The sequence below is a fragment of the Lampetra fluviatilis genome, chromosome 19 (genome assembly GCF_964198595.1).
Source record: "Lampetra fluviatilis chromosome 19, kcLamFluv1.1, whole genome shotgun sequence".
In the NCBI taxonomy this organism is placed as follows: domain Eukaryota; kingdom Metazoa; phylum Chordata; class Hyperoartia; order Petromyzontiformes; family Petromyzontidae; genus Lampetra; species Lampetra fluviatilis.
In genome coordinates, this window is record NC_136293.1 from 11,268,092 (window position 1) to 11,294,068 (window position 25,977).

Below are 25,977 nucleotides of genomic sequence, written 5' to 3' on the forward strand. Positions count from 1 at the left end.
CACTGCAGCAGCGTCCATTCTGCAACACACGCGAACAAATAATAACGACCCATCCTTCGATCTAGGCACGTGAGCGTAAGAATCGTTACTGAACGATTCGATGCATCGTTACACACCTAGCTGTTGTTTGCCGCTCCCCACTCGAGGCGTCTGTGATTGCCGTCACGTCCCGTGTCCTCTGCCCGATGTCTCTGATGCTCAGAGCTCGACGATACCTGCAAGCGACCGCTGAACATGAAGGACCTCATCTGCTACAGCTTCCAGGTCGCTCGCGGGATGGAGTTCCTGTCTTCCCGCAAGGTGCTCCAATCTCTCTGCTCGCCTGCGGCAGTTATCGGAATAGGGGTTTTCCCCCCTTTATGTCTGGCAACAAAACAGGCGTAAAGATGTTAAAACGTCAAACTGAAACCTTTTGCAAGGAATCATGTCTGCATTGACCACAGGTACTTGTGGTGAAGATACAAACAATTAAACATGCTCTGACAGTATATGCATCGTCTTTGAAACTTATTGGTCCACACCAGAGACAGCTTTCTTTAGAGCCGAGTCTCAAACGGTGTTAGACCAGAGGACGCCAACAGACGAATAACACAAAGACAATGTACTGTCAGAGCATGGTTTTATTTGGTATTTTCACCACAAGTATATGTGGTTAATGCAGACATGATTCCTTGCAAAAAGTTTCAGTTTGGCGTTTTAACATCTTAACACCTGTTTTGTTGTCAGAAAAAAATGGGAAAAACCTATTCTTATATTTTGACACTGGAAAAGAAGGTCCCATGATTCGTCAGTGATCGTTTCTCCCCGCCTTCCGCGCGGTGCCAGTCAGCTTCACCGCCTGAGCCGGTCAAAGTCCCCTTATCCCGAGACGAGAGATGTTTTTTTCCTGACTTTGCTGGATTCGTCCGAAAAATCCCAATCCTGTGCCGAGACGTGCCGTGTAGAGAAGCCGTCGCCCGAAACGTCCCCCGCTTTGTAGTCTTCCTTTCGAGGCTGTTGACGGGACACGTTGGGCTTGTTGTTGTTGTTATTCTCGCGTTGTGCACCACTGCCAACGGAGCAGCGTCAACAACGACATTTGATTGACGTCGCCGTTTGGTGCATCTTAAACCCCTTGCAGATCTTTGTTCTGATAACCCTCATCCATGCGGTCTGTGAACACAGGTTTTTACCAATGTGTATGACTGTACTCTTTTGCTGCTATCCAGTTACTAAGGGTAATGCACAAGCCCAATGCTAGAAATATCCCTGTAAATGAACGATCAGGACGGCATTGAAACGTTATCGTTGCAGCAACGGGCTGCACAACTTTTGTGCACAGAAAAGTACAAGGGATCGTTACGTAATTGCTACAGGGAGCTTTGTTGTTGTAGAATTTGCATCGACATAAATAGACAACCGTGACAAAGCCCCTAAACGTTTGTCTTTCATTCTTGTGACATTTCATTTCCCGTAATTTTTTTTTTTACAAAATTCAGTTTTCCACACAATGTACGTCCTGTTTCTTGTGGTGGTGTTGTTGTTGCCATCCTCCCTCCTGCATCTCAGCTCTCCGTCCCACAGTTATGCCCCTGGATTCTTTTTTGGTATTCATTTAATTTATTTATATTTTACATTTTCGTTCACCACCCCCCCCCCCCGTTCATCACCCACCTCGCCGATCCGTCAACCCCCTCTTCACGGGGGCCGTCATCACAGTGCATCCATCGGGACCTGGCAGCGCGCAACATCCTCCTGAGCGACAACAACGTGGTGAAGATCTGCGACTTTGGCCTCGCTCGCGACATTTACAAGGACCCGGACTACGTGCGCAAGGGAGACGTGAGTCGGGCACACGGTGGAAGTGGCCGTCCCCGCGAGGGACGGCTACTTCCTCAGTTACCCCCTCCCCCACATTCCCCCCCCCACCCACGTGTTTACGAGCCGCGCCGAGCGTTGTTCGGCACGATGTCCGACGTTCCGCTCAATCGGCCCGGGAGGGGAGGGGGGCAGTGGTTGACGGAAAGGGAGGTAGAAATATCCTGGGAGTGATGGAGGCGTGTATGTATGCACGCACGTTGAACTTCTTTCGCACCGTACGTAGCCGGCCTTGCTGATTGCATGTGTGGGGGGGGGGGGGGGAGTACAACAACCTAAATACACAAAGCAGTTCTCAAGAAATGAGTTTTCAATCTAGATTTAAAAGTGCTTAGCTCCAGCGGCATCCTAATATGGGAAGGAAGAGCGTTCCAGACGGCCGCAGAAGCGCATCTGAAGGCGCGCGATGCGGTGACCGCCGCCGCCTTTGTTCGACGGCGAGCAGCCGCAAGGCGCTGCGTGAGAAGCCCCTGCACGTGGCCCGTGAGGCGATAGGAATAGTTTGACGTCTGCGTTTGTTTGGGAGGGGTTTATCTCGCGCAGGTTTGCATTCCTGTCGCGGATGCCAACAGCCTCAAGATCAGGACGATCGGAAGACACTCCTCAGGAATTGTCAGCGCAAGATAGTCTCTTGAAGAAAGCAAGTGTGAAAGGCTGCAAAAGACTTTTGCCATAATTTCCTAGCCCCCCGGCAATTGCAGACGCCCCCCCCCCCCCCCTTTGGTAAATAATTGAGGGTTTGGGATGGAAATCACCTGTGTTCATTTCATTCCAATACAATTTGGTTAGAGGAACTCCGCTCGGGGTCTGATGTTGGGCAGACGCGGCAAATCTCTACACAAGCATTTAAAGCGCCGTTTAACATTCTTAATGAAAACCATCTGCAAACTCTGCATGAACTCGACGAACATGCGGTTATGCCCGCAGAAAGTTTGTCGATAAAACTGGGAACGTTTTGGCCGATGTGTGTATGAGTGTCACTAGAGAAGAACAGCATCGTTTCACCGGAATGCCACTGTGCTTTCACTTGAGACCTCAAGAATTTGTTATAATTTTCCCCAGCAATGTTTTTTTCTGCATTTTGTAACTTGAAATATGGCCCTGGCGAGCCAGAACCTCTTTGGCAGACTCTTTTTTTTTATTTGTTTGTTAAACTTTTATTTTACAGAAGTAAAAACATGCAAATATCATTATGGGCAGAGTGGTTGTACAGTGAACCCGGCAACCCGAGTTTGAGTTCCGGCAACGTCTAACATGGCCTTGCCCCTACCCCACACTGCTTCACACCACCCTTCCCTGACCAGCGTGGTGAAGTATGGTAACAGAAAACCCCTCGTGACTGACATGGCACTCGGGACACCTGGTGGATTATTAATAGCTGGTATTTATTTTCAGTTCTGTACATTTTGCCAACATAGCTTACGTTCCTGCATGCACGGTGTCTGCTCTGTCACTGACATTTTCAGGCTCGTCTGCCGCTCAAGTGGATGGCCCCGGAGTCGATTTTTGACAAGTTGTACACCACGCAGAGCGACGTGTGGTCCTTCGGAGTGCTTCTCTGGGAAATCTTTTCCCTGGGTGAGTGAGGCCTTAATGTCAGCCGGGTCTGTCTGGGTCAGCGGCCCAGAAAAAAATATTTGCACACCCCGCACAACCACACTACGGCTCACGTGCCTACTCTTCCAGTCTAATGGTAACCCAGACAATTGTTCCACATCTGGTCCACCACATCGGGTATGCCTTGCGCTATGGCTGAAGCTACTAGTCACGTGTCACCTACTCCAAGTCTACCAGTGACCTGCAAAATATTCCATGAGAAATTAAGCGCGGTGCTGAGGGAAGCCAACTAGGACCCCCCCGCCCCTCCCCAACCTCGTCTTGACTCGTTAGGAATGTCTGCAATTTTTCATTTTTAGAACTGGAGTTTATCCAAATTGAGTGCAGAAGCAAATTTAACATGATGTTTTTTTTTATGAGACCATCAACTCACTACACTTGAGAACCTGGTTTAATCAGAGGCAGATAGCCGCTTTCCGACCCAGGATCTCAGTGTTGCCAGATCAGCGCTCTGACCACTTTCCCACTTCTTGTGCACAGAGCGGGCGGGAAAGTGCTTCCCACTGCTGTGTGGGCCAGAGGTTTGCTAGAATAAATTTCATACACTAGCTCTGTGATATTTGCGTCAGTGGGTCACCCTTTAACATGGGTGGCTGCGCTGTCCTGTGAGAGATTCTAATCCGATACGTTCTCTAATGGCATGACACTGAAGTAATATTGAGGAATTTTTTTGATGATTTAAAAGTAGAATTGTAATTGCACGTCGGGGGAAAAATGTCGGGGCAACTGAGCAATCATTTTGTCGCAAGCAATGGGAACATTTGGCACGAAAATTGCGAATAGAAATTGAACAGGGTTGAATTATAAGCAGGATTTTGTTTTACTTCCTAAAATAACAGTACAGCTACAAACATTGCAAATTTACATTTCGAAAAGTTGAATATTAACAAGTTGGGATTATTTTTTTACTGAAATAACATATTTTTTTGTAGGAGAAGTGGGGGGGGGGGGTAGTGCCATAGTGATTAGCGCACTGCATTATGTACCGGTCCACAGCTGACATCAGTGGCGAAATATATCTGTGTCCATTCTGGGCCCCTTCCCTCCGGCATAAACAACTCACTGTGACCAGCGTGGTGAAGTATGGCCATACAACCCCCGTGACCAACACTGCATTGAAAAGGCCTTCATCCAGCAGTTGATAGACATAAATGTCTTAATCTTTTCTCTTGTTTGCCAAATATATTCAACGAAGCCTCAAGTATTCTTGGTTCTTTCGGTAAAGTCACGTAGAAGGGAAACAATAAAATAATAAAAATATAAAACAATAAAATTCTCACGACGTTTCAAGTCTCTATTTTTCTGGAGGGTTTTCGAAATCCGTTTTTTTGCTGTGCTGTGGGAGCTGATTTTACAATTTCGCGATGTTAAGATTCGGAGCTAATTTGCACCTGCCTTTGTCTTGGCGGGAATTGAGGCCAAGGAAGGCAGAGTTCGTGACCACGTGCTCCGACGGTTTCTTATGAGGGCTGGAATCGCAGATTAGTTCGTACTTACGAGAGAGGAGCTGCACTAAGTTTTTGTTAAATTTGATGCCGTTGGCGCACAGAACACGCTCTTTCATTCTTCTACAGTGACCTAATCGATCACATGCTTTGAAATTGTCACGTGGGCCAGAAAATAATTGAATGAGCCGCACACGGCTTCATGGATGAGCCATTTGTGCAAAGACATTAAGTGATTCAGAGATACGGGGAGAGCGCAAAGCCTTTGTGACAGCAGGGCAAGCGGATTAAATTGTGACTGTGGGCCGAGGCATCAAAATAAAAAAATATATAAGGAGCGAATTGTATAATAAGCCTGTAATTGGGCACGTAAAAATAGCTGCTCAGCAATGTCACGACTTAGAATGACGTGCTCTAATAACCAGCGATCTTTTCCGCGCTTGCTCAGACATCTGCAGGTACAAACCAGAGTCACCACCTGGTCTGAGTTTTCCTAGAATCGCCCTTTTATTTTAGGCCGCCACCTCGGGAATTCTGTGAAGTCTTCCCAGTACATTCAAAGTCCTGTCTTTTAGTCAGTTGCGCAACGATAGTTGGTTTAAGGTATACGACGATAGTTGTGATATTATAACACTCGTATTATAATGCTATTCACATTTTGTAACAGCTCTCTCGCTGGTTCAGCAGTTCCACTGCTGGATGATTTTTTTACACCCGAGGACGACCACTCGTGTTGCGATCGAAACGTCGTGATGTATTATTTTTTATTTTTCTACCTACGTGACTTTACCGAAAGAACCTGATTTGTCCTCAGATGTGGCAACCAAAGTCGAGCCGTAGAGACATTTTTGTAACGAGTGAAGTTATTGTTTCGTTCTCTTTCACGTATATATCTTTTTTTTTCAAAGGTACATTTATCACTCCGAAGAGCCAAGCTGTCTTGAGAAAAAGGCACTGGTGTCATGAGTTCACAGTTAATAAATCTACCGGCTGGATAGCCTCCAAAATGACGCAATAAGGGCCTCACCCTGTTTTTGTTGCGATGGAAAAACCCTGGAGAAATGTTATCGGAATGATAGCAATTATATTAATGAATATGAATCACTTGCAGTCTTGTGTCAATTCACCGCCATGTGAAGGTCTTCCCACACTGCATCAGTCACGGGTGTTGTGGACACATTAAACTGCTTTACAAAGAGCTCCGCTGACGTAACCTCAGACTTACTGCGAGGCCCTTTGCGTTCTAACAGTAACACCGGGAGCGTGCACCGGTGCCAGGGGACATTGCGTGGCAATATCAACCAACGCATCCGAGTTCCCTGCTCACTTTATAAATGACGACGTTGCCAATCTCAGGTCGCCTCCGCCGTCTCTAGGACGTACTGGCAGTCTATAATGTGGACTGTAGCCTGGTTATTAAGTTTTGTGAGTGTACAGGCAGTCTATAATGTGGACTGTAGCAATGGTTATTAAGTTTTGTGAGTGTACAGGCAGTTTATGATGTAGACTGTAGCCTGGTTTTAAGCTGGTGAGCGTATTGGCAGTCTATAATGTAGACTGTAGCCTGGTTTTAAGCTGGGTGAGCGTACTGGCAGTCTATAATGTAGACTGTAGCCTGGTTATTAAACTGAGTAAGTCTACTGACAGTCTATAATGTAGACTGTAGCCTGGTTTCAAGCTGGTGAGTGTACTGACAGTCTATACTGTAGACTGTAGCCTGGTTATTAAACTGAGTAAGTGTACTGACAGTCTATAATGTAGACTGTAGCCTGGTTTTAAGCTGGTGAGCGTATTGGCAGTCTATTCCCGGACGCCTTCATCTCATGAGCCTCCACCTCTGCGACTGGGTTTCCGAATGAAGCATTCCCCAGTTCAAATAAGTGCTGCTCATTCCATTGAAAATTGTTTGAATAAATTGAGGCGGTAAATGAAAATGGCTACGTCCGTCCGACAAACAAAAAACGTGTCCTGCTCGCGAACATGATAAAAAATTAACCCGTAAAAACAAAGTTTTTCACTATAAATCCTTTATATGCGTGGCGGTTAGAGTCCTCTCGTCCTCTGGCTTGAGATGGCTGCCACCTATGGGTCAGATGATTGCCTGCCACCATTAAGCAATTGGTAATTAAATATAATTTTTTTTTCCTAAAAAGTGTAAAGTTATGGAAAACATTTTTCATGAAAATAAATTGTCACGCACAACGAGTCTGTGTGCAAAATGTCAGCTCGATTGGATCACGGGAAGTGGGTCAAAAAAGGTCGTCAGCGCGCAAGCAAGCAAGTGAACTTAATATAAAGGATTTAAAAAGGGACGCGTGCTTCGGGTTTCGTCGAATAAATTCATATAGGGTGCAGTGAACGAGTTTTTTTATTTTATTGAAATCAGAAACATGTAATGGGTACCGTTCAATTTAGCACGCAGATATGTATGGGGCCGTCCATAAATGACGTCACGCACCTAGGGGGGGGGGTCAGACATTTGTGACGATGTGTGACGAGGGGGGGGGGGTGAGAAATGTGACGTCACATCAAAATGCGCAACTTTAAATACATATAGACAACACGTTCTACTTAATTAAATAGAGTTTTTAATAAACGTTTTCACCTACAACATCAGAGTGCAGCGCCACATTAAATACGCACTACAATGACAATAGTTTAAAGCGATTTGAAGCGTGTTTTATTTTGTGTAGTGTGTTAATGGTCTCACCCAGTTCATGAATGATTGCGCGTAAAAACCCCATCATATTAAATTTGGTTCTGCGCTTAATTTGGATAAACTTCAGCTCTAAAAATGAAAAATTGCAGACATTCTTAACGAGTCAAGACGAGGTTGGGGGAGGGGGGGGGTCCTAGTCCCTGGGAATGCGATGGCTTCCCTCAGCACCGCGCTTAATTTCTTATGTAATATTTTGCAGGTCAATGGTAGACTTGGAGTAGGTGACACGTGACTAGTACCTGCAGCCATAGCTTTGTGACGTCATATTTGAGGGGGGGGGTTCACTTTTTGTGACGCCGCGTGACGAGGGGGATGGGGTGGTCAAAAATCGTCCAAAATCGCGTGACGTCATTTAGGGACGGCCCCTATAATGAGGGCGCTTCACTTACAAACGACGCATTAATCGCATGGCGCAACGCCAGCAGTAGTGGATTTTAAAGATAAACAAATTCAGTTGTGGCAAACGGGAACTTACTCGACTCGTATAAATTCGAATCGGAGGAGCTGAGTTATTTCTTGAGCTTCTTAATGGGAACGCGGTCTGTCTGGTTTCCTGCCGCTAATGCGTCCTCAGGGTTTTCCCTGCCCAGCATCCGTGAGAGACGCGACCGGGAGTCCACCGGACGGATCCTTCTGAATTATTGCAACAATTACGACCGCCTCGTTACGGTCACGGAACTCGTGTCTCGAGATGTTTGATGCTGCAAGTTAAAACGTTTGAAATGATGCATGCCTCTTCGCTGCGTGCGTTTTGTACGCACTGAAAGTGTTCTCAGAATTGACGATTCGTCTCAATTTGCGTGATCAGCTGACACGCACATTTATAGAATTTTCCTACTCCTCATAATACAATGCAAACAAGATGGTTTAGTTTTCGATTTAAAGCTTTCGATGCTTGCAATGATTCATATTCTTGGTTCTTTCGGTAAAGTCACGTAGAAGGGAAATAATAAAATAAATAAAATGAAAAAAAATGAAAAAAAAATAAACAAGTAAGTTACATATTCTTAAAATTTTTATTATTTTATTATTTCCCTTCTACGTGACTTTACCGAAATAATCTAGAATAAGATGGTTTAGATTTGTTTGTTGAGACGAAAAACTTCTCGATAGGTGGGTAACATTTACGGTGTCCCACAAACGAGAGTGCTCGAGTTGTGCTGCGTAGCTCCCTGGTGTTATTTCGGGTTGTACCGTCTGAAGAAGCTCCCAGCACGTGGAGCGAAACGTCGGACATCGTGCCGAGCGACACGCGGTACAACCCGAAGACACATGGCGGAGCTGTACAGTGCCGTAGTTGGTCATAAAATGTCACGATCGGGAATTTTTTTTCAAGTTTCTTCATAAACAAAATTCTTCGGTTCTTTCAGTAAAGTCACGTAGATAGAAAAATAATAATACAAATATAAAGTGACCAATACTTCTGCGGTGGCTGATCATTATTACTTTAATGCAGCTGGCTCACGCCAAATTGATTTCTCTAAGACGATGGTACTTTGCAAGCCTACTGGCTATCAACAAAGATTCGTTCATGAAGCCATCCATATGTACAGACACAGACACAATTTCAACCGAGAGGATGGTTATAAGCTCAGCAATCATTGGAAAGATGTCATTAACCACTTTGGGTCATGACTTGATTTGTGTTTTCTTGTCAACCTCCACCATCAGCAGTTGTGGGTGTGTGGAGCGAGGTGCAATGCTTTGATTGGTGTAGACCTACTGCCGGTGTCGGGGTTTTCTCCTACGTTAACATTAGCTGCCCTGTCCATCTCTACCTTTATAAACAGTTTGCCTTTAGAGGCTAACCCCCCTTTTCCTGATGACGACCGCTTGTGTTGCGATCGAAGCGTCGTGGTTTTTTTTGTATTCTTATTTTTATTTTATGACTGAAAGAACCAGAATAAGTCTACATTATAGACTGCCAGTACGCTCACCCAGTTTAATAACCATTGCTACAGTCTACATCATAGACTGCCAATACGCTCACCAGCTTAAAACCAGGCTACAGTCTACATTATAGACTGCCAGTCCACTCACCCAGCTTAATACCCATTGCTACAGTCTACATTATAGACTGCCAGTACACTCACCAAACTTAATAACCAGGCTACAGTCCATATTATAGATTGCCAGTACACTCACCAAACTTAATAACCAGGCTACAGTCCACATTACAGACTGCCAGTACGCTCACCAAACTTAATAACCAGGCTACAGTCCACATTATAGATTGCCAGTACACTCAATCCGATTAAAAACCATGCTACAGACTACATTAGTGCTTGTTGTTTTTATTATTATTTTTCATTAACTTTTTTATTATTATTATTTTTTTTCTATCTACGTGACTTTACCGAAAGAACCAAAGAATATGAATTCCTGCAGTCGCGAAAGTTTGAAGTCAAAATTCAATCAACAAAAGTTGACCGTTTGGAATTTTGCAGGCGCGTCGCCTTACCCCGGAGTCCAGATCGATGAAGACTTCTGCCGGCGACTGAAAGACGGAACCCGCATGCGGCCACCAGAGTACAGCACACCTGACACGTGAGTCAACGCACACACGCGCACGAAGCAAAGACAAAGACTCCCCACGTAGCCTGTTAAAAAGGTTGGGGCAAGTGCTGTTAACGACCACCTGGTCAGCGTGCGTCGGTTGTGGCATGGCCAAAAGAACTCCGCACCCCCACTGCCTTTTTCTCTTCGTTCGTGGCTGAGTCGACCTAGGGGGGAGACCTAGGACTGGTAGAAAAAAAAAACTTTCTTTCCACGGATGTTAGCACGTGGCCAGGACTTTAATTTGTGTAGTCGCAGTTCACTAACCATCGTGCCACCGCTTCTCCTCGTCATACATACACACATACACTACACTACAGTACACACACACAAGACAAAGGTTCCTTTGATAGCATTTGTGGCATGCATGGAAAATTAAGGTGTGGTGCGGCCAGTGGTAATGACCCCCACACCTTATCAGCTACTCATTTTTGGTTGAGTTGCCCTAGGCCCTAGGGAGTCCCATGTCAATTGAAGATCCATTGGAATGTAACCATGCCTTGACTCATCGATTACACCATTCCTGTGCTCACAGTGCATCTATCGTTCCTTGCGTGTAAGGACCGATCACCTAAAGTTTTATAACTTTACACGGAGTCAAATGGACCAAACAATCCTGTACAGGTTGGATAGGAAAAGAGAAGCAATACAAACGAGATGGTAAACACGATACAAAAGAAGAATTTGATTATTGAATCGAATCATGACCCCCGAATTGTGAAAAATGTATGTATGCGGGTGAAGTGATACGCACCTAGTGCTGTCTACACTGGGGAATTGAACTCGGGTCGCCGGGCTCGTAACGCGGTGCGCTAACCATTGCGCCACCGCTCCTTACACATAACTCAAACTTTTAACACACGTGCATCAAACATCACCACCACTCACCGATGAACTGTGGTGGTTTCACCTGGGTATGTGTGTCACCCTCAGTGCACTCTCAAGAGTCAGTTAACAATATTGTCCACGTACATACACAGGCAGGCCTTTTTCGATTTAAAGCTTTCGTGACTGCAGGGATTCATCTTCTTGGTTCTTTCAGTAAAGTCACGTAGAATGGAAATAATAAAATAATAAAAATAAAACATAATAAAATAATTCTCACGACGTTTCGGCCACAACGCAAGCAGCCGTCCTCAGGTGGAGAACAGGTCTGTCGAGAAGACAGAGTCTGAAATGTCTGTCTTATCGACAGACCTGTTCTCCACCTGAGGACGGCTGCTTGCGTTGTGGCCGAAACGTCGTGAGAATTATTTTATTATGTTTTATTTTTATTATTTCCATTCTACGTGACTTTATCGAAAGAACCAAGAAGAGGCAGGCCTTTGTCAATCCACTGCTGGAGAAGGCTGTTCCCAAGCAGTGCGGGTAAATGGGGGTTATTTGACCATACGGTTGGTGAAGGCATCGGGGGATAGGAAAACGCAGGAGCCTATGAGTGCAGTACAACAGTGGATGTTGTTGCGTCGTCTTCTGTTGCCCTCATCATCGTCCCACTCATGGGAGGTCAAGGCGCTGACACAGGTGCGTAGGTGTTTCCTGGCTCCAGTGGCCTGTGCTCAGAATGATGGAGACCGGCGTCTGGACTTTCAGTGGTAAAAATTCCAGGTCTCCCTGCCAGACATTGTTCAGCTTTCCATTTCAATCTCTTCGCAGATATTTGTCATGGACTTTGTCCAACTTTATCGGAGAGTGGTCGACAACAAAGAATGTTGGACCGCCTCTGTCTGACCAACAGAGCTTGCATTTGTCCATTGTTTGTAGTATGGAAATTTTTATCAGTGAAGATTTTTTTTTTAAAGTCAACGTCACAAATCTGTATCGTGCACGATTTTTCTTTCGATTCAGAGGTGCGGGAAACCACAGACAATCGGGAAGACAGCTAGAACCGGCGCCTACGATTGCCTAAGCTCTGTGGCCCTATAAATTGGGGTGTTTGGCCAACTCCATTGACGAGGGGATTGTACATGTACAGGCCAAGAATGTCTGTTTCGCACCATTGCTGGTGGAAGTGTCTTTACCAGAGGGAGCTCTGGAGAGCCCCTCTCGAGCATATTTGGCCTTCGATTCCACGCTGTGCATATGCACCCACACTTTAACCCACCACAGTGACCTGCCGATCGACGAATATGGAGGGAAATTTGCAGCTATCGTGCTAATCAACATGCGGTCTCCATAATCATGAAATCACCCTCACCGTGCTGATCACCATTACTGTAGCCATTGCCGCAGTTTAACTGGCGGTGCCGGTAGCGTGGTGGTGCCGGTAGCGTGGTGCTGCCGGTAGCGTGGTGCTGCCGGTAGCGTGGTGCTGCCGGTAGCGTGGTGCTGTTGGTAGTGTGGTGCTGCCGCTAGCGTGGTGCTGTTGGTAGTGTGGTGCTGGCCACCCACCCACCTGCGCATACCGTGCTGGCCTTCAAATGGAGCTGCCTTGCCCCAGCAGCCTGTTGAGGCTATATGAGGGATCTTGACCTGTGCCTTTGCTCCCGGCAGCTATCAGATCATGCTGGACAGCTGGTGTGGGGACGCCTTGGACCGGCCAACCTTCTCGGAGCTGGTGGAGCGGCTGGGGGACTTGTTGCAAGCCAGCGTGCAGCAGGCAAGCAAGACTCACCGGCCACAGCGCCTTCACGTAGTGGGGGTCCTGGAACATTGCAAGCAGTCGCCCCACCCCCTCCCAATCTTTTAATGGACTAGTGCGGACATGGACAAGAGATGGCGATGTATATACAAGGGACAAAATTTTAGTTGGATGAGAGAAGAGCGACACAGACAAAACCGGGGGCAAGTGAGAACGACGAGCGTTTTGATGGTAATTAGCTGCGTTGTGTTCAGTAGGTTTTGAATTCGAATTGATATTCGATGCACCCTTGTTCCTTTCCATGCATCCGCAGCCTTATTAATTTTCTTGGCAACCCAAAGGATGTGCTTAGTTTGCTTATGCCTAGCGCCGCCACTGACCTCGTGCATCTCATCGAGCGAGGGGATAATGTTTGCCAAGCAAGTTGTGGCCGAGAGGAGGCTCGGGGCTCATGCCATGTCCGGGGGGATGAGCCAGCACCACTGAGGGCCTTGGCTTTGCGAATGCCAGCGGCGAGTGACGCGCGATTGAACTGGGTTCACAGGTACGTAGCGAGTTGATGGTCTCGGCCAGGTGACCTCGCGACCGCGTGGAGACTCCCATCACGCAAAATGTTGCGTTTCACCTAATGTGGCAGATTCCCAGCTGTTCGAAAAATAGTAATTCTAAAACGATCAGCTTGACGTGTGACAAACGCTCTGCGTGTGCGACGAGCGTGGATGTAATAAACATATTCCCCGAGGAAGAAGAGAGACCGATTGAAGCGTCATGACAAGCAGCTTTAGTAACTTCATCTTGCAGAGCCATGCTCCGACGCAGGGGGGGGGGGGGGGGTTACTGCTCGCTGCTAGAGTTATTGTTTTTTTAACGTAGATTAATTCTTCATCTCATGCCACACCGTTGAATGCACAATCAAAATACAATCGGGAGAAGGAGATGTCCGCGTGTGTGTGTGTGCGTGCGTGCATACAGAATATGTATTAATACTAGGTGGAATTCGATGAGCTATAAAGCTCTTTTCCACAGATGTCCAGTAGTCACGCTCGCAGCTACCGGCGCGATAACGAGCGTCCCCTTCGCACCCCCACGTGACGTGGCTCCCCCGTGTGCGTGGGCGCAGGGAGGGAAGGACTACCTGGTGGCTTTGGACGATGAATCGGGATTCTCATTGCTCACCACTCCGGGTCCCTGTGCGGCGGACGACCCACACGACCCGAACTTCAACTACGACAACGTGGCCACCTTCAGGTGCCGAGCGATCGCTGTGCATGCGCCCACGAAGACAATGATACCCCCATTACAGCCTTTTGTAAAGGCCGTCGGGAAAAGTGCTGTTCCCGAGCACCGATGAAGGCCGGCACGGCAAACGAGCGGGTTGGGTTGCCAGCACTGTGCACCGCCGCCTTTGTCTCCCCAGTGCTGATGTTTACACACGGCGCAGACGCACATGTGCAAACGAAGACGCGCTCTGTAGACTTTTACTATTGGCGCAAGTGTTGTCACCCGTTCAGGCCGATATGGCAATAAGTGTTATGCCCAACCGCCTTTGTCTTTTAAGTGCCGATGTCAACCACACCGCACTACAGTCAACGTACTGCGGTTTCAGGACATGTTCACCGCGAGGAGGTCAGATACCGATTGCCACTCGTGCTTTGTGCGGACCGTAGGAGTTAAAACCAGGTCGCAGGGAGGTGGCTGGTTGGCTCAGCAGTTCAAGTTCAAGTTCATTTATTAGGTATAGCCCTGTGAGCCATTCGGCTCTTGAATCGGGTGCAACCGCAAAAAAACAAAAAACAAAAACATGAACAAGAAAACATCTTAAAGTGAATATGTGACTAAGTGTACTTAAGCAGACATCGCTGAGACCCTGGGTTTGAATCCAGACAGCCGCTTGTGGTTAAACTGGGTTCTTCAGTGTAGTGAGTTGATGGTTTCAACATGGTCATCAATGACTTCGCTCAACAAACCCATCACATTGAATTTGGTCCTGCACACAATTTTGGTGCATTCCAATTCTGAGAGTGAAAAAACATATTGCTATGTCCGTCATGTGACGAGCGTTGCTCTCAGGAGTGGTGAAGGTGTCCTTGCTGTGTTAACCACAGGTCACTTGATCAGAGACCAGAGGTAGTTCTGTGGTGTCTGCTTCTGTGGACCATTTTCGAACACGAAGGGTCACGCTGCTCTGTGACAGTTTCAGAAGGATTCATCCCACACCTCCGATTAACACGGTTGGCTACGTACGGCGCGAAAGAAGTTCAACGTACATACACGTGATTTGAAGCTTTCGTGACTGCAGGGATTCATATTCTTGGTTCTTTCGGTAAAGTCACATAGAAGGGAAATAATAAAATAATAAAAATATAAAACAATAAAAATTCTCACGACGTTTCGACTGCAACACAAGCAATCATCATCAGGTGTGAAATCCACAGAAAGATAATTTGAAAAAATTTGCGATGCTAAAAAATAAAATTAAAAAAGAAAATTTCAGTGGATTTCACACCTGATGATGTTTGCTTGTGTTGCAGTCGAAACGTCGTGAGAATTTTTATTGTCTTATATTTGTATTATTTTATTATTTCCCTTCTAAGTGACTTTACCGAAAGAACCAAGAAGATGTACATACACGTGGCAAGCGGTAGCGTGTCGGTTAGCGTGCTGCGCTGCGAACCCGTCGACCCGAGCTTGAATCTCCCTCACGGCCGACACCCAGTGACGATTGTCTGAACCGGTCATTGGCCTCCGCTAAGGTCGACTCTAAAAAGCCAGTGGCCGCCGTGACACGAGCTTGTTGCTGCATGGACACGAACGTGTCGCCTCCCGCAGGTACTCCTCGTCGGGCAGGAAGATCGCCCGTCCCGTGAGCGTGAAAACGTTCGATGAGGTGCCGCTGGAGAAAACGACTCCGGTTTCACGAGAGGTAGGAGCCAGGCCATGCGTCAAACACCCAGCCCGAAGCGCGCGACGCGTAAATATGCAACGCTGCATCGTTACCTTGCTTAACGTGGGCGGGGAGGGGGGGGCACTCAGCCCTCTGCAGCGCCCCCCCCCTCCCAATGTTATGGGAATGTGAATATCGTGAAACTTTATCTCTATCAAGGCAATAGGCACGCACTGGGCGCCATCACTATCGTGCATAACTCAAGCGAGATGTTTTGTTAGTTCACGAGCCATTGACCGCACCGTATGTAAGGCACGCAGCTCAATTCACTCTCTCATGGAAATTACCTTGCAGCAGGGGGCTTGGCAGTGTAGCCCACGGACTAAAGTTTTCAGCCAAAACAATTTTTTATGGTTTGTCAAGGAGTCATATTTCTGGGCTCCCCAGAATTGTCCCATTGAAATGCGATTATATCCCCATAATTTGGTTTAGAATAATATTATTTCCCTTTGTTTATCTGCTGAAGCTTCTCTGAGTCGCAGGGCTTTTTCAGGAGGTTCTTGCAAAATGTTGCAGTCAAGACAATGTTTTCCCAATTGAGCAATTTGCAGCTAATTTTTCAAATTCGGCAAATTTCGGAGCGTGACGCCAGTATACACACACACACACGGGAGGGGGCGGGGGGGGGGCATATGGCCCGTAATGTTTGCGATGAATAGAAACCGCAGTATTCACCGAGGCCGACCGCGTGGCTTCAACCGCGAACCTCTACAACGAGCGGCAACACGATGCCTCCCGGGGCCACGTTATCGACGGCAGTCCGTTCACGAGAGCCGTGACGAGCGCACGGTCTTCGTGTGCTCGTGGCGTTTACAGCGGCCGGATTTTTCACAGCGGCTGTGTTTGCTTCCGCTCTCGCAGGAGAACCAGACGGACAGCGGGATGATTCTGGCTTCGGAGGAGTTCAAGAGGCTGGAGGTTGGCTCGCGGTCGTCGGCAGCCTTCGGGTACGAGCACAAAACGTCCGGCACTGTTCTTTCCTTGGAAAAAATAAAAACGGCTAAAGAATTGTTGTTGGCCAGGGGACGAGGACCTAAGACGAGTATCGCAAAAAAAAAAACCGGTGAAGAGATTGTTGTTGCTTCAACCGAAGAGGCCACACGTTTTGTTTTAATTGGAATTTGTGTGTGCGTGTGTTCTCATTGCAAACCCACCCTCCCACAAATTTACCAAACCAAACACCACCCACCCGACCCTTTCCTTCCAAACGCTGCGTCAAAAACGCTTCCAGCAAAAGCAAGGAGTCCCTGCTGTCCGAGGGGCCGGGGCGCTCTGCGGAGGAGGCCCAACACCACCACCACCACCACCGCCGCCGCCTCCTCGATGATGAGCCGGGCGGCGAGCATCATGGGGAGAACCTGTTCTCGCACGAGGACCTGGGCCGCGTGCTGCAGGCCACCGAGCCGAGGCACATGATCGGCCGCCGCGCGAATTCCTCGCCGCCGCCGGCCTACGGGGCGTCCGTGCGCTACACGGTGTCGCCCGTGTGAGCGGCGCCGCTCGCTTCCTGCTACGGCGACCGGCCAACCTTGGTGGCGGGCGGGCTCCCGACCCCTCGCCGGGAGATGCGTGTCGAGGGCTACGCGGGGCCTCTGCCGGGAGAGAATCTGCCGCAGTGGCACCAAGACTCTGGAGACACAGCCGCAGAGAGCCCCGTTGGCTTCCTAAACGGAAAAGCTGCCGTTCGCGAGAAGAGTAAATTTAAAATCAACGTCCGGAGACGGACGGCAGTGTTGCCACCTGCGCAGGTTTTCCCAGGATCGTCCTATTTTTGAGGTGGTTGTCCCGCGAAATCTGTATGTCTTAGCGGGACATTAATGTTACTGGGGGTTATTTTTGTCAATTGTGTAACATAAAAACCACTCAAGACGTTGCATTGACATGTAGTTCTCCCGTCTTCCTGTATTGTGAGATCTTGTTGCCGTGATATGTCCTGGGGAAGCCCCAAGGACACGGTAACAGGAAGAAGGTAGACACTACGTTAACTATGACTACTGTGTTGTGTGTGTTACGAAGGTATCTGCGTAGTGTGTATTTTATTTAGATTGTATTATTTCTTGTTCAACTGGAAAACAAAAATGGTGGGAAAGATTTCTTGCTACGAAAAAAAGGTTTACAAAGGATGCAGCGAGTATCCGCGAGTGAATGCATGGCAATGTTTTACACACCATACTGTATTTAGTTTTATGTAAAAAAAAAAAATCACTAATGTGAAAAACACCTGCTATTTTTAAATACCACATAAGTAATGATTCGTCAAATGTATGAAGGAGACACATTGTCTGCTTATCTATTTTGATATATTAAAGCCGCATTTTTAACTTATTGTATCAAACCTATATCGTCAGGCCTTTCGCTTTGTTGCCAGCATTTTGTTAGACTGCGCTTCGTGTATCGAGTTATATTTTTGATATTTGCCGTTTCAACTTCACCTCGCCAAAGGAAAGGATAATGTGTCCCGCCGAGGCGTAAACGGCCAGGGAGATGGAGCTATGAAATCAACTCACGCCGACAGGAGTGAGACGGATTGTGGTTTCGCAAGACACGGAGAGAATGGTGATGACAGCGTGCGGAGGAGGCCTTTGTCCGGCAGTGCAGAGATGATGACCGACGGTGATAAATTGTTAAACGGAGCGTTTTCGACTACCCATATCTGCAGTGTTATGTACATGTTAAGCGTTTGTTTTTTATAACTAAAACAGTCTACGGTGATATGTTTGAAATTATGAAAGTGCTTTAAATTTAGCAGAAAATAAAAGAGCTATCACTGTTCTTTTATTATATTACCATATATTGATTTCTGTTTGCTTGCTGGTCAGGCCAATTGCAGTTACCTTATTGGTAATTATACATTGGAGAGCATATTAAATCATAGATGTATGACATGAAACCAGCGGTTATTCCCCCAGTTATTTCTATGACATTTACGGTATAAACGCACAAGTCGGACACCACCTTCATCTAAATTGGAAGTGTCTTTTCATGTTTCTAAAACAAGGCCGTAGCCATGGAGTCAACATTGGGGGGGACCAAATCTTCCAGGGTGTCTGGGGGTCTCCCCCCAAGAAAAAAAAATCTAAATTTTAAAACGAATATCCTGCCTGAAATATTAAACAATTCACTATAACATAGGATGGACTTTTTATTTATTTTTTACAATGTCTAATAGTGTATTGTATTACATTGCTCTGTTTTTTTACCTTTTATGGTTTCATTGTATGTAATGGCAGAGATTAGGGATTCATAAAGTACAATCATAACCACAATCATATAAACAGAAATCTATTTTATAGCAATAAATTGGGGGGGACATTTTGAGCATATTTGAATATATATTATATATTATAGTTACGGCCTTGTTCTAGAATATTGTATGGTTAGTTTATAATGTATCGTGACAATCACCACAAGTGCATCGACTACAATGTGCCACCTCCACAAGCAAGTGGAGACCCCACACGCCCGTGTGTGAGCTGCCATTGTTATCATGCTGTGTATTTACTTGTACGTTCCGGAGTGGACTAACAACTTGTAAAATAATAAACGTATAATTCTTCCTTTGGTCTCTCTCTCAAACCATTGTTGATGCTGCGTGTGTGTCGTGCTGGCCTTCATAGGCACTCTCAGGCGGCGTTTGCGTGTTGTTGTTCGGCGTGATGTGTACGTTGAACTTCTTGATTCTTTCGGTAAAGTCACGTAGAAGGGAAATGAATGACGCTGTCTTCCCGACAGACCTGTTCTTCACCTGAGGATGGCTGCTTGCGTTGTGGCCGAAACGTCGTGAGAATTATTTTTATTATGTTTTATTTTTATTATTTTATTATTTCCCTTCTACGTGACTTTACCGAAAGAACCAAGAAGATGAATCCCTGCAGTCACAAAAGTTTTAAATACGTTGAACTTCTTTCGCACCGCACGTAGCCAACCGTGCTAGTCGGAGGTGCGGTGATACCCGAGGAATTCCCGAAAAAGCTCCCAAGTAGATGGAGCAAAACGTCGCGCAGAATTCCAAACTACTGAACTGCACACGAGGTAGAGCCTGAAAATTCATTGGCACGCCAAACAGCACAACCTCGACCATCTGTGGTGTTGTGCATGTCCCAACAGTCTGTTCTTTGCCTCTACGGCGGCTTCGCGTGAAGAGGTCGAGGATTTTCATTGCATGGCTTCTGAAGATTCAGCCACGTCAGTCATGTTTTCTCGTTTTGCCTTTCGTGATGAATACACAAAAGGCATACAAGACAAATCACAGTTGCACTCAGTGGGTGTTGCCTACGATGTTATAAAAAAAAATAGCTTAAATTTCGATTTAAAGCTTTTGTGACTGCAGGGATTCATCTTCTTGGTTCTTTCGGTAAAGTCACGTAAAGGCAATTAATAAAAATAAAACATAATAAAATAATAATTATTTTGATTAAAATAATAAAAAACATAATAAAATAAGAATAAAATAAGAAATATTTTATTATGTTAAATTTTAATTATTTTATTATTTCCCTAATTCTTATTTTATTTTTATTGTTTTATTATTTCCCTTCTACGTGACTTTACCGAAAGAACCAAGAACATAATTTGTTTTACGATTGAGAACCAAAGGGGTGCAAGGCTGCAGCAAAGGTTAAGAACCACTGCTCTATAGACCCTATTGAGGGTAGTTTAGTCTACTCTTTCACACTGGCCAAACATCTTGGAAGAGGTACGGGTAACCACAGGTTACCCCACCACACCGCCTGCTAACTGGAGTCATCTATACGGCAAAGGTGGCCTGGTGCGGGAATGCCAGAGACCATATCAGTTCAACTGCTGCATCAGATCGAACCGTCGACCTCTGGATTGCAAGTCCCAGAATACTGCTAATCATAACACCACGGACATGATCCCGACACGATGCCACATTAAGAGCTTAAAAGAACGGCTATGTTCCATGAATGTTTCATGATATAGCCCCTATCCTGACCCAAAACCTACATTCGTCGAAGCAGAAAACATTATTCAAGGGTTTTTTATGCTTTAAAGTGAAATACTTTTTTTTTAACTCTCATATCACGCCGGGAAAATGTCATCACACTGTTTAATGAAAACAAAACGACGCGCGTGCGTGCGTGCGCGTTCGCGAGCGGCTTAACAATAGAATATGAAGGTAAACAAAGGTAGGAAGTGTGTTGTGCTGTGCACGTTGACCCATGACCTGGGCCTCCCAGTGGTTGGCAGCTTCCCTAGCAGAGCTTTTCCTGTTGTTGGAAGTGTCAGCAAGGGAAGTGCAGAGCAGACGACCCACCATGAGGCTCCATTTAACACCGGGGAATCGTCGGCGAGCAGCATGGGAACGTAGTTCACTGCCCAAAGCCGTTGCTCGTTTCATCTCGCGTGGCTCATTCCCAAAGGTGAATTTTCTCCTGTAGCTTCTGCAGCATCTTGTAAATTGATCCTTCGACCACACTGTTCAGCAAAAACGATAGCTTTGTTCGGTGGTGTGACCAAACGAAATTGTAAAATTCCTCTTCGATGTGTTTTTGGGTTGTAGCCACAAGCCAAAATGTTTCAGGAACTGAAGCAGCTCACAACACATGGAGCAAAATGTCGGACATGCACAACAAGCGGTGCAACCCTAAAAACTCCATCGCAGCGCTATACGGCGCAACTCTGGACTCCTTTGACCAGTTTGTCCCAAGTCGTTTGACACCAAAATATTCCAATGCATATCATTATCTACAGACCTGACTTTGTAAATTCTCAAACTACTTCGTGTTTCTTGACATGATCCAAGTGAAATGTATTAATGTAAATTCACTCACTGCAAACACATTTTCACACAAGGTATTCTTTATTAAAATATTGCTGATGCGCAATACAGTGTTTTCATCTCAAAACTGTACATCAGGGTTGCAAGTGGCAAGGCAGTGACTGGTGCAGGAATCGAGAAAATGCAATGCATTGTTGATTATCCCCGAAGAAAACATGAACATCAAAGCAGGCCTTAAATAACATTAAATACAGAGGCCCGCATTGTATAATCTCCAACAATACAAAACACAATGGTCATGTTTGCTGCGATTTATGTAATATTGGTGGAATCTGTGACTGGTTTGACCAGTTTGTCCCAAGTCTTTTGACAACACATGCACAGTGTTTACATGTAGGTGGATTTTAAATGATGTTAAAATGTTATAAATTTTGAGAGGTTCATTGATCACGCCATCCCACATGGCAAATTTAAATATTGCAATGCATATCATTATCTCCAGACCTGACTTTGGTGACCAAACAAGACTGGACACGACATTAGAAATCCACGGATAAAACACTTGCAGTTACCATTGGTGCTGTAACTACTTAACAAACCAATGAATGGATCCTTAGTCGATGTTCAGTTTGTGGCATTTCCAATTTCTTAATTTACAAGCCTGCTTAAAAATATGAACAAAACCCCATCATGAACGCAGCGCTTTCGTGGATTTCCAATGTCCCTGGATAGAGGCAAATTTGAAAGCAGCAACATTTGTTCGTGGCAAGCCACTGCAAACACAATGCATGCAACATCCCCATTAACTCTAACTGGGATAAATTCAACACCCAAACTTTACATTAGCCTACAGAGTACCAGTACTTGCACTTGGCAAGACCAGACCCTGTGAAGTACTGCAACAGGTATGCGAGATGTCCATTCTGTCAACATCGATTAAAAGAAAAAGGGTAATTTGTAGATGTTCTGTTTTATTATTTCCCGACTCAATTGTAACATCATGTTAATCGGACTATACCAGCAATTGCAATTGGACAATGTGCCATCTCGGGGCTCAGAGGGGTTTAGAAAAACGGCAACACTAAAAAAATACACTGTTATCTGTTAAGTAGTGAAACAAGTTCCAAAGCTATGTTTTGTGCATAGTTCCCAAAGATGGCAAATCATCCCAAGCTCAAACAGGATGCTGACAATGACAAGTGTCTTGAGCAAAGAATAGAAATTTGACGAATGTCCAATTTTTTGTCTGCCAAACCAACACTGCCTTAGACCAACCTTTAAACCCTTAAAAATCCCATTGACAAGTCAAAATGGTTTACAATTTTAAAAAAATAACATGAAATAAAACCAATTACCACAGAATACCAAAATGTTTTTTTCTATTTTTTTTTAAGCCTTATCTATAAAATACTTACAATTATCCCTTCTCGAAGATGAAAACTTACAAAACAAATTTGAAGAGGCTGCAAAAATCCTAAATGTTTCCCTCTCGGGGTGGAGGGGGGCAAACAAAACATTGCAGGCCAGGTGGTTGTGCGAAAAGTTTCGCAAACACGTTGGACAGCTCCTCCAATTATCCCCCACATTTTTTGAAAGCAACAAAAAATATACATTTCAGTACTCCCTCGAAAAAGACCGGCTCGCGCTCCTTCCTTCTGACAAGATGGTGCACATTTTCAATGTTGGCTGCACACGGCATCATGTTTTCGTCGCACAAAAGGTTTCACAACAGACTACTACATTGGAAATGTACAATAAAAATGCATATCATTAAGGCCGCAAGAAGACACTTTTTTTCAAAGACGTTAATATTTGTTTTATGTACTCTTACATCTTGCTTTTGTTAGTGCTTAACATTTTTATTTTACATCCCCAAATGTAATATTCTTCTGACTTCCAATCTATCGCAAACCCTCTGGCACCTTAAAAAAACTTGCAACACAAACATACGGTGCAATCCAGTGGTCATCACACACCTGGCCTAAAACTCGCACCAAATGCTTTTTTTCTCGCGATTACCATTCTCTCCTCTTATTGTATGCCTTCAGAGTACAAAAACGGGCCTTTTCTTTCAATATTTTTTTCATGGTAATTACTTTTTTTTTGCTTTCATAATAGGCAAAGCAGAAGCTTTAAGAAATTAAGGGCTTTTCAGTATCACCGCTTTAAGGCTTCTGTATTATTGCCCATCTTAACAAATAAACAACACCGTTTCCTCTCCACTCGTGAATGGTTTAAATGGAGCCAGGGAATCAATCTAAAAAGTAGCATTCGCGCACTTCCACGCACTAATCATATCAACGTTATGGCAGCTTCATTTCACTCGTTATGTGAATGTGTGAATGGCATAATCTGGGAAATGTGAACAATACTGCAGACCGTAGGGCATTCTCCAAGGTGTTGCCGTTCACATTTAAACTGGCGGCGTTCAAATTGCACCGCGTGCATCATACGAAGTTTCACCTTCGAAGGTCGTTCAATAAAGTAAACCCGTTTGCACAGTTCTAAGCCGAGCGGATCATTTAATCTCCAGTCATTGCAGTAAAATGAACATTATCCTTGCAGAAAACATGCAACGGGGTTGGCAGAAAAGTCAAAGGGAAAACTAAATGTATTTACTCTTTGCAACTTTCTTTTACCTGATGAAAATGTTGTGTTGGGTGAGCTTTGGTTGCTAAGGCTCACACAGTGATTTTCGGAAGAAAAAAAACTCACGTGACTATTAACAGCAGTTTTCCTGTATTCACCAAGGGCACAAAGCAAGTTTCAGCCTTCACATCGCTACAACGAATGGAATAACCTCACCGCCTCTGAAAACACATTTACCTGAAATTGTGGTAAATTACAAAAAAAATACTTTTAAGGTTGTGTACATGATCACAGCCTTGAGCCCAACTATTTTGTTGTTACTTTTTTTTAAACTGGCGATTTGTAAATATTGATAAATATCAGATTTCATTTCCATTTATCGTTGATGCTAAGAAGGCACCGCATGCTTGGACAAAAATTGGCTACAAGACGATATGGAACAGCGCTGAAACAACTTTTTTTCACGGCATGATGCAAGTGGTCACCAAATGCCCATTCTGGTATGAAAATCAGAAATCCATTGGTCATGTCCAAACATTTAAAAGTAATGGTCAAAATCTTAATGGCAAATTGCCTAAACTATAAACGTCTCCATGGACTCGACAAAAGCAACCGCGCAAAAATGATTTTGCATTAAAAGCTGCCATTGTATGTTGGACAGTGATGCCGGCTTTACCAATTCTCAAACAATTTAACAAAGATGAAAAATACTTCTTTCTGTGTACGCTATCAAAGACTTCATACAAAGTTTGTTTTTAAGACAATAAAAACATGAAACTTACAACAGTTGCTCCGCATGTAAATTCTACCCCCCCCCACCCCGCAACCACCCACCCGTGACCCAAACAATGAACAAAAACATGTGCCTCTAAACATTCCCCCTACAAATCCACAAAATAAACGAAGGACCATCATTTTTGACCGCAACTTTGAAAACGTCTGGATATTGGAAATCTTCATTAAGTAGCATTATCAGTGCCGCTACTCAAACTTTGAGAGACGTCGTCTTGTTTTCTAGCCCAAGGAAATTGGACACTTGCTATAAAAGCATGTTCTCAGGCTACATTCAACGTAGTGCCATGATGCACGTGTCCTTGATGATGTCTCACAATTGAAAGCTAATACTCGTTTGTTGCGAAGCAGCTGCAAGCTGCAAAATATCCGACCTAAAATTTAAAATGTCCATCAAGAGAGGGTGAAGCCAGTGGCAGAGGTGCCGTCGTAGGAAAAAAGTGGAAAAGTTCACGTAAAAAAAAAAGTTACGTTCCTCTATTTCGGGTTTGCTTCGGTCGGCTTCATCACGCGAGGAGAAAGAGACCACGAGCGCCAATAAAAGCTGTAGTGCAACGTCAATCGCCATACAGTGTTCTGCTGTGAAAAGCCTTGTGGGGGTCTGGGTTCTTCCCGGTTGACTTGTCCGCACTTTGCGGTCCAGAACCGACTCAGGGCTGCTGCTATAACTGACCATTAGAGGCAGCCAGCAGTTCCGAGAAGGCGTTATCAAAGCAGCGCTTCAAGTCGGCGTAGGTGACGACCAAAACACTCTTCTCGTCGCGGGAGACCAGGCTCAGCTTCTCTGGAGTCCCTGCGTCAAGCTAATGTCCCAGACGGCACGTGGGGGGGGGGGTATCAGGGCAATGATAAGGAAAAAGCACACAGGAAGGCATTCCATTAGCTTCGAGCATCTGCAATATAAATACTCCCTTATCAGACCATTACCTCTCTTCGAAATCTCAATTGATAAATGGTGCTCATGCAAGTACAATGAGAATTCATTTTTTTCGTGCCAAGTGTTGATGTTTGAGTTGGTTCAGTTCAAACTGTGTTCATTTTCACGTCAAAATGTAAATGCAATTGAAAATCTCAATATAATATATTGTTTGGCAAACTGTTCTCTTTGCTTATCGCTGAACACTGAAACAAATT

The 25,977-nt window shown here is 45.2% G+C and overlaps 2 protein-coding genes across 3 annotated transcripts in view; one reads left to right on the top strand and one right to left on the bottom strand.

The window, feature by feature from the left end:
• Positions 1 to 19,270, top strand: part of FLT1 (fms related receptor tyrosine kinase 1) — an 87,769-nt gene extending 68,499 nt beyond the window's left edge. The window contains exons 22-30 of the mRNA XM_078865057.1: positions 203 to 300; positions 1,699 to 1,821; positions 3,324 to 3,435; positions 10,086 to 10,185; positions 12,688 to 12,793; positions 13,896 to 14,023; positions 15,605 to 15,698; positions 16,581 to 16,666; positions 16,951 to 19,270. Of these exons, the coding sequence (XP_078721183.1) occupies positions 203 to 300; positions 1,699 to 1,821; positions 3,324 to 3,435; positions 10,086 to 10,185; positions 12,688 to 12,793; positions 13,896 to 14,023; positions 15,605 to 15,698; positions 16,581 to 16,666; positions 16,951 to 17,209 (1,106 nt within the window). The 3' untranslated portion in view covers positions 17,210 to 19,270. The remainder of the gene's footprint in view (positions 1 to 202; positions 301 to 1,698; positions 1,822 to 3,323; positions 3,436 to 10,085; positions 10,186 to 12,687; positions 12,794 to 13,895; positions 14,024 to 15,604; positions 15,699 to 16,580; positions 16,667 to 16,950) is intronic.
• Positions 19,271 to 21,453: 2,183 nt separating this feature from the next.
• The window catches only part of PAN3 (poly(A) specific ribonuclease subunit PAN3), a 31,456-nt gene continuing 26,932 nt past the window's right edge, over positions 21,454 to 25,977 (bottom strand). For both annotated transcript variants that reach the window (XM_078865062.1, XM_078865061.1), the window contains one exon: positions 21,454 to 25,646. In XM_078865062.1, coding sequence (XP_078721188.1) covers positions 25,506 to 25,646 — 141 coding nt within the window. In that variant the 3' untranslated portion in view covers positions 21,454 to 25,505. The remainder of the gene's footprint in view (positions 25,647 to 25,977) is intronic.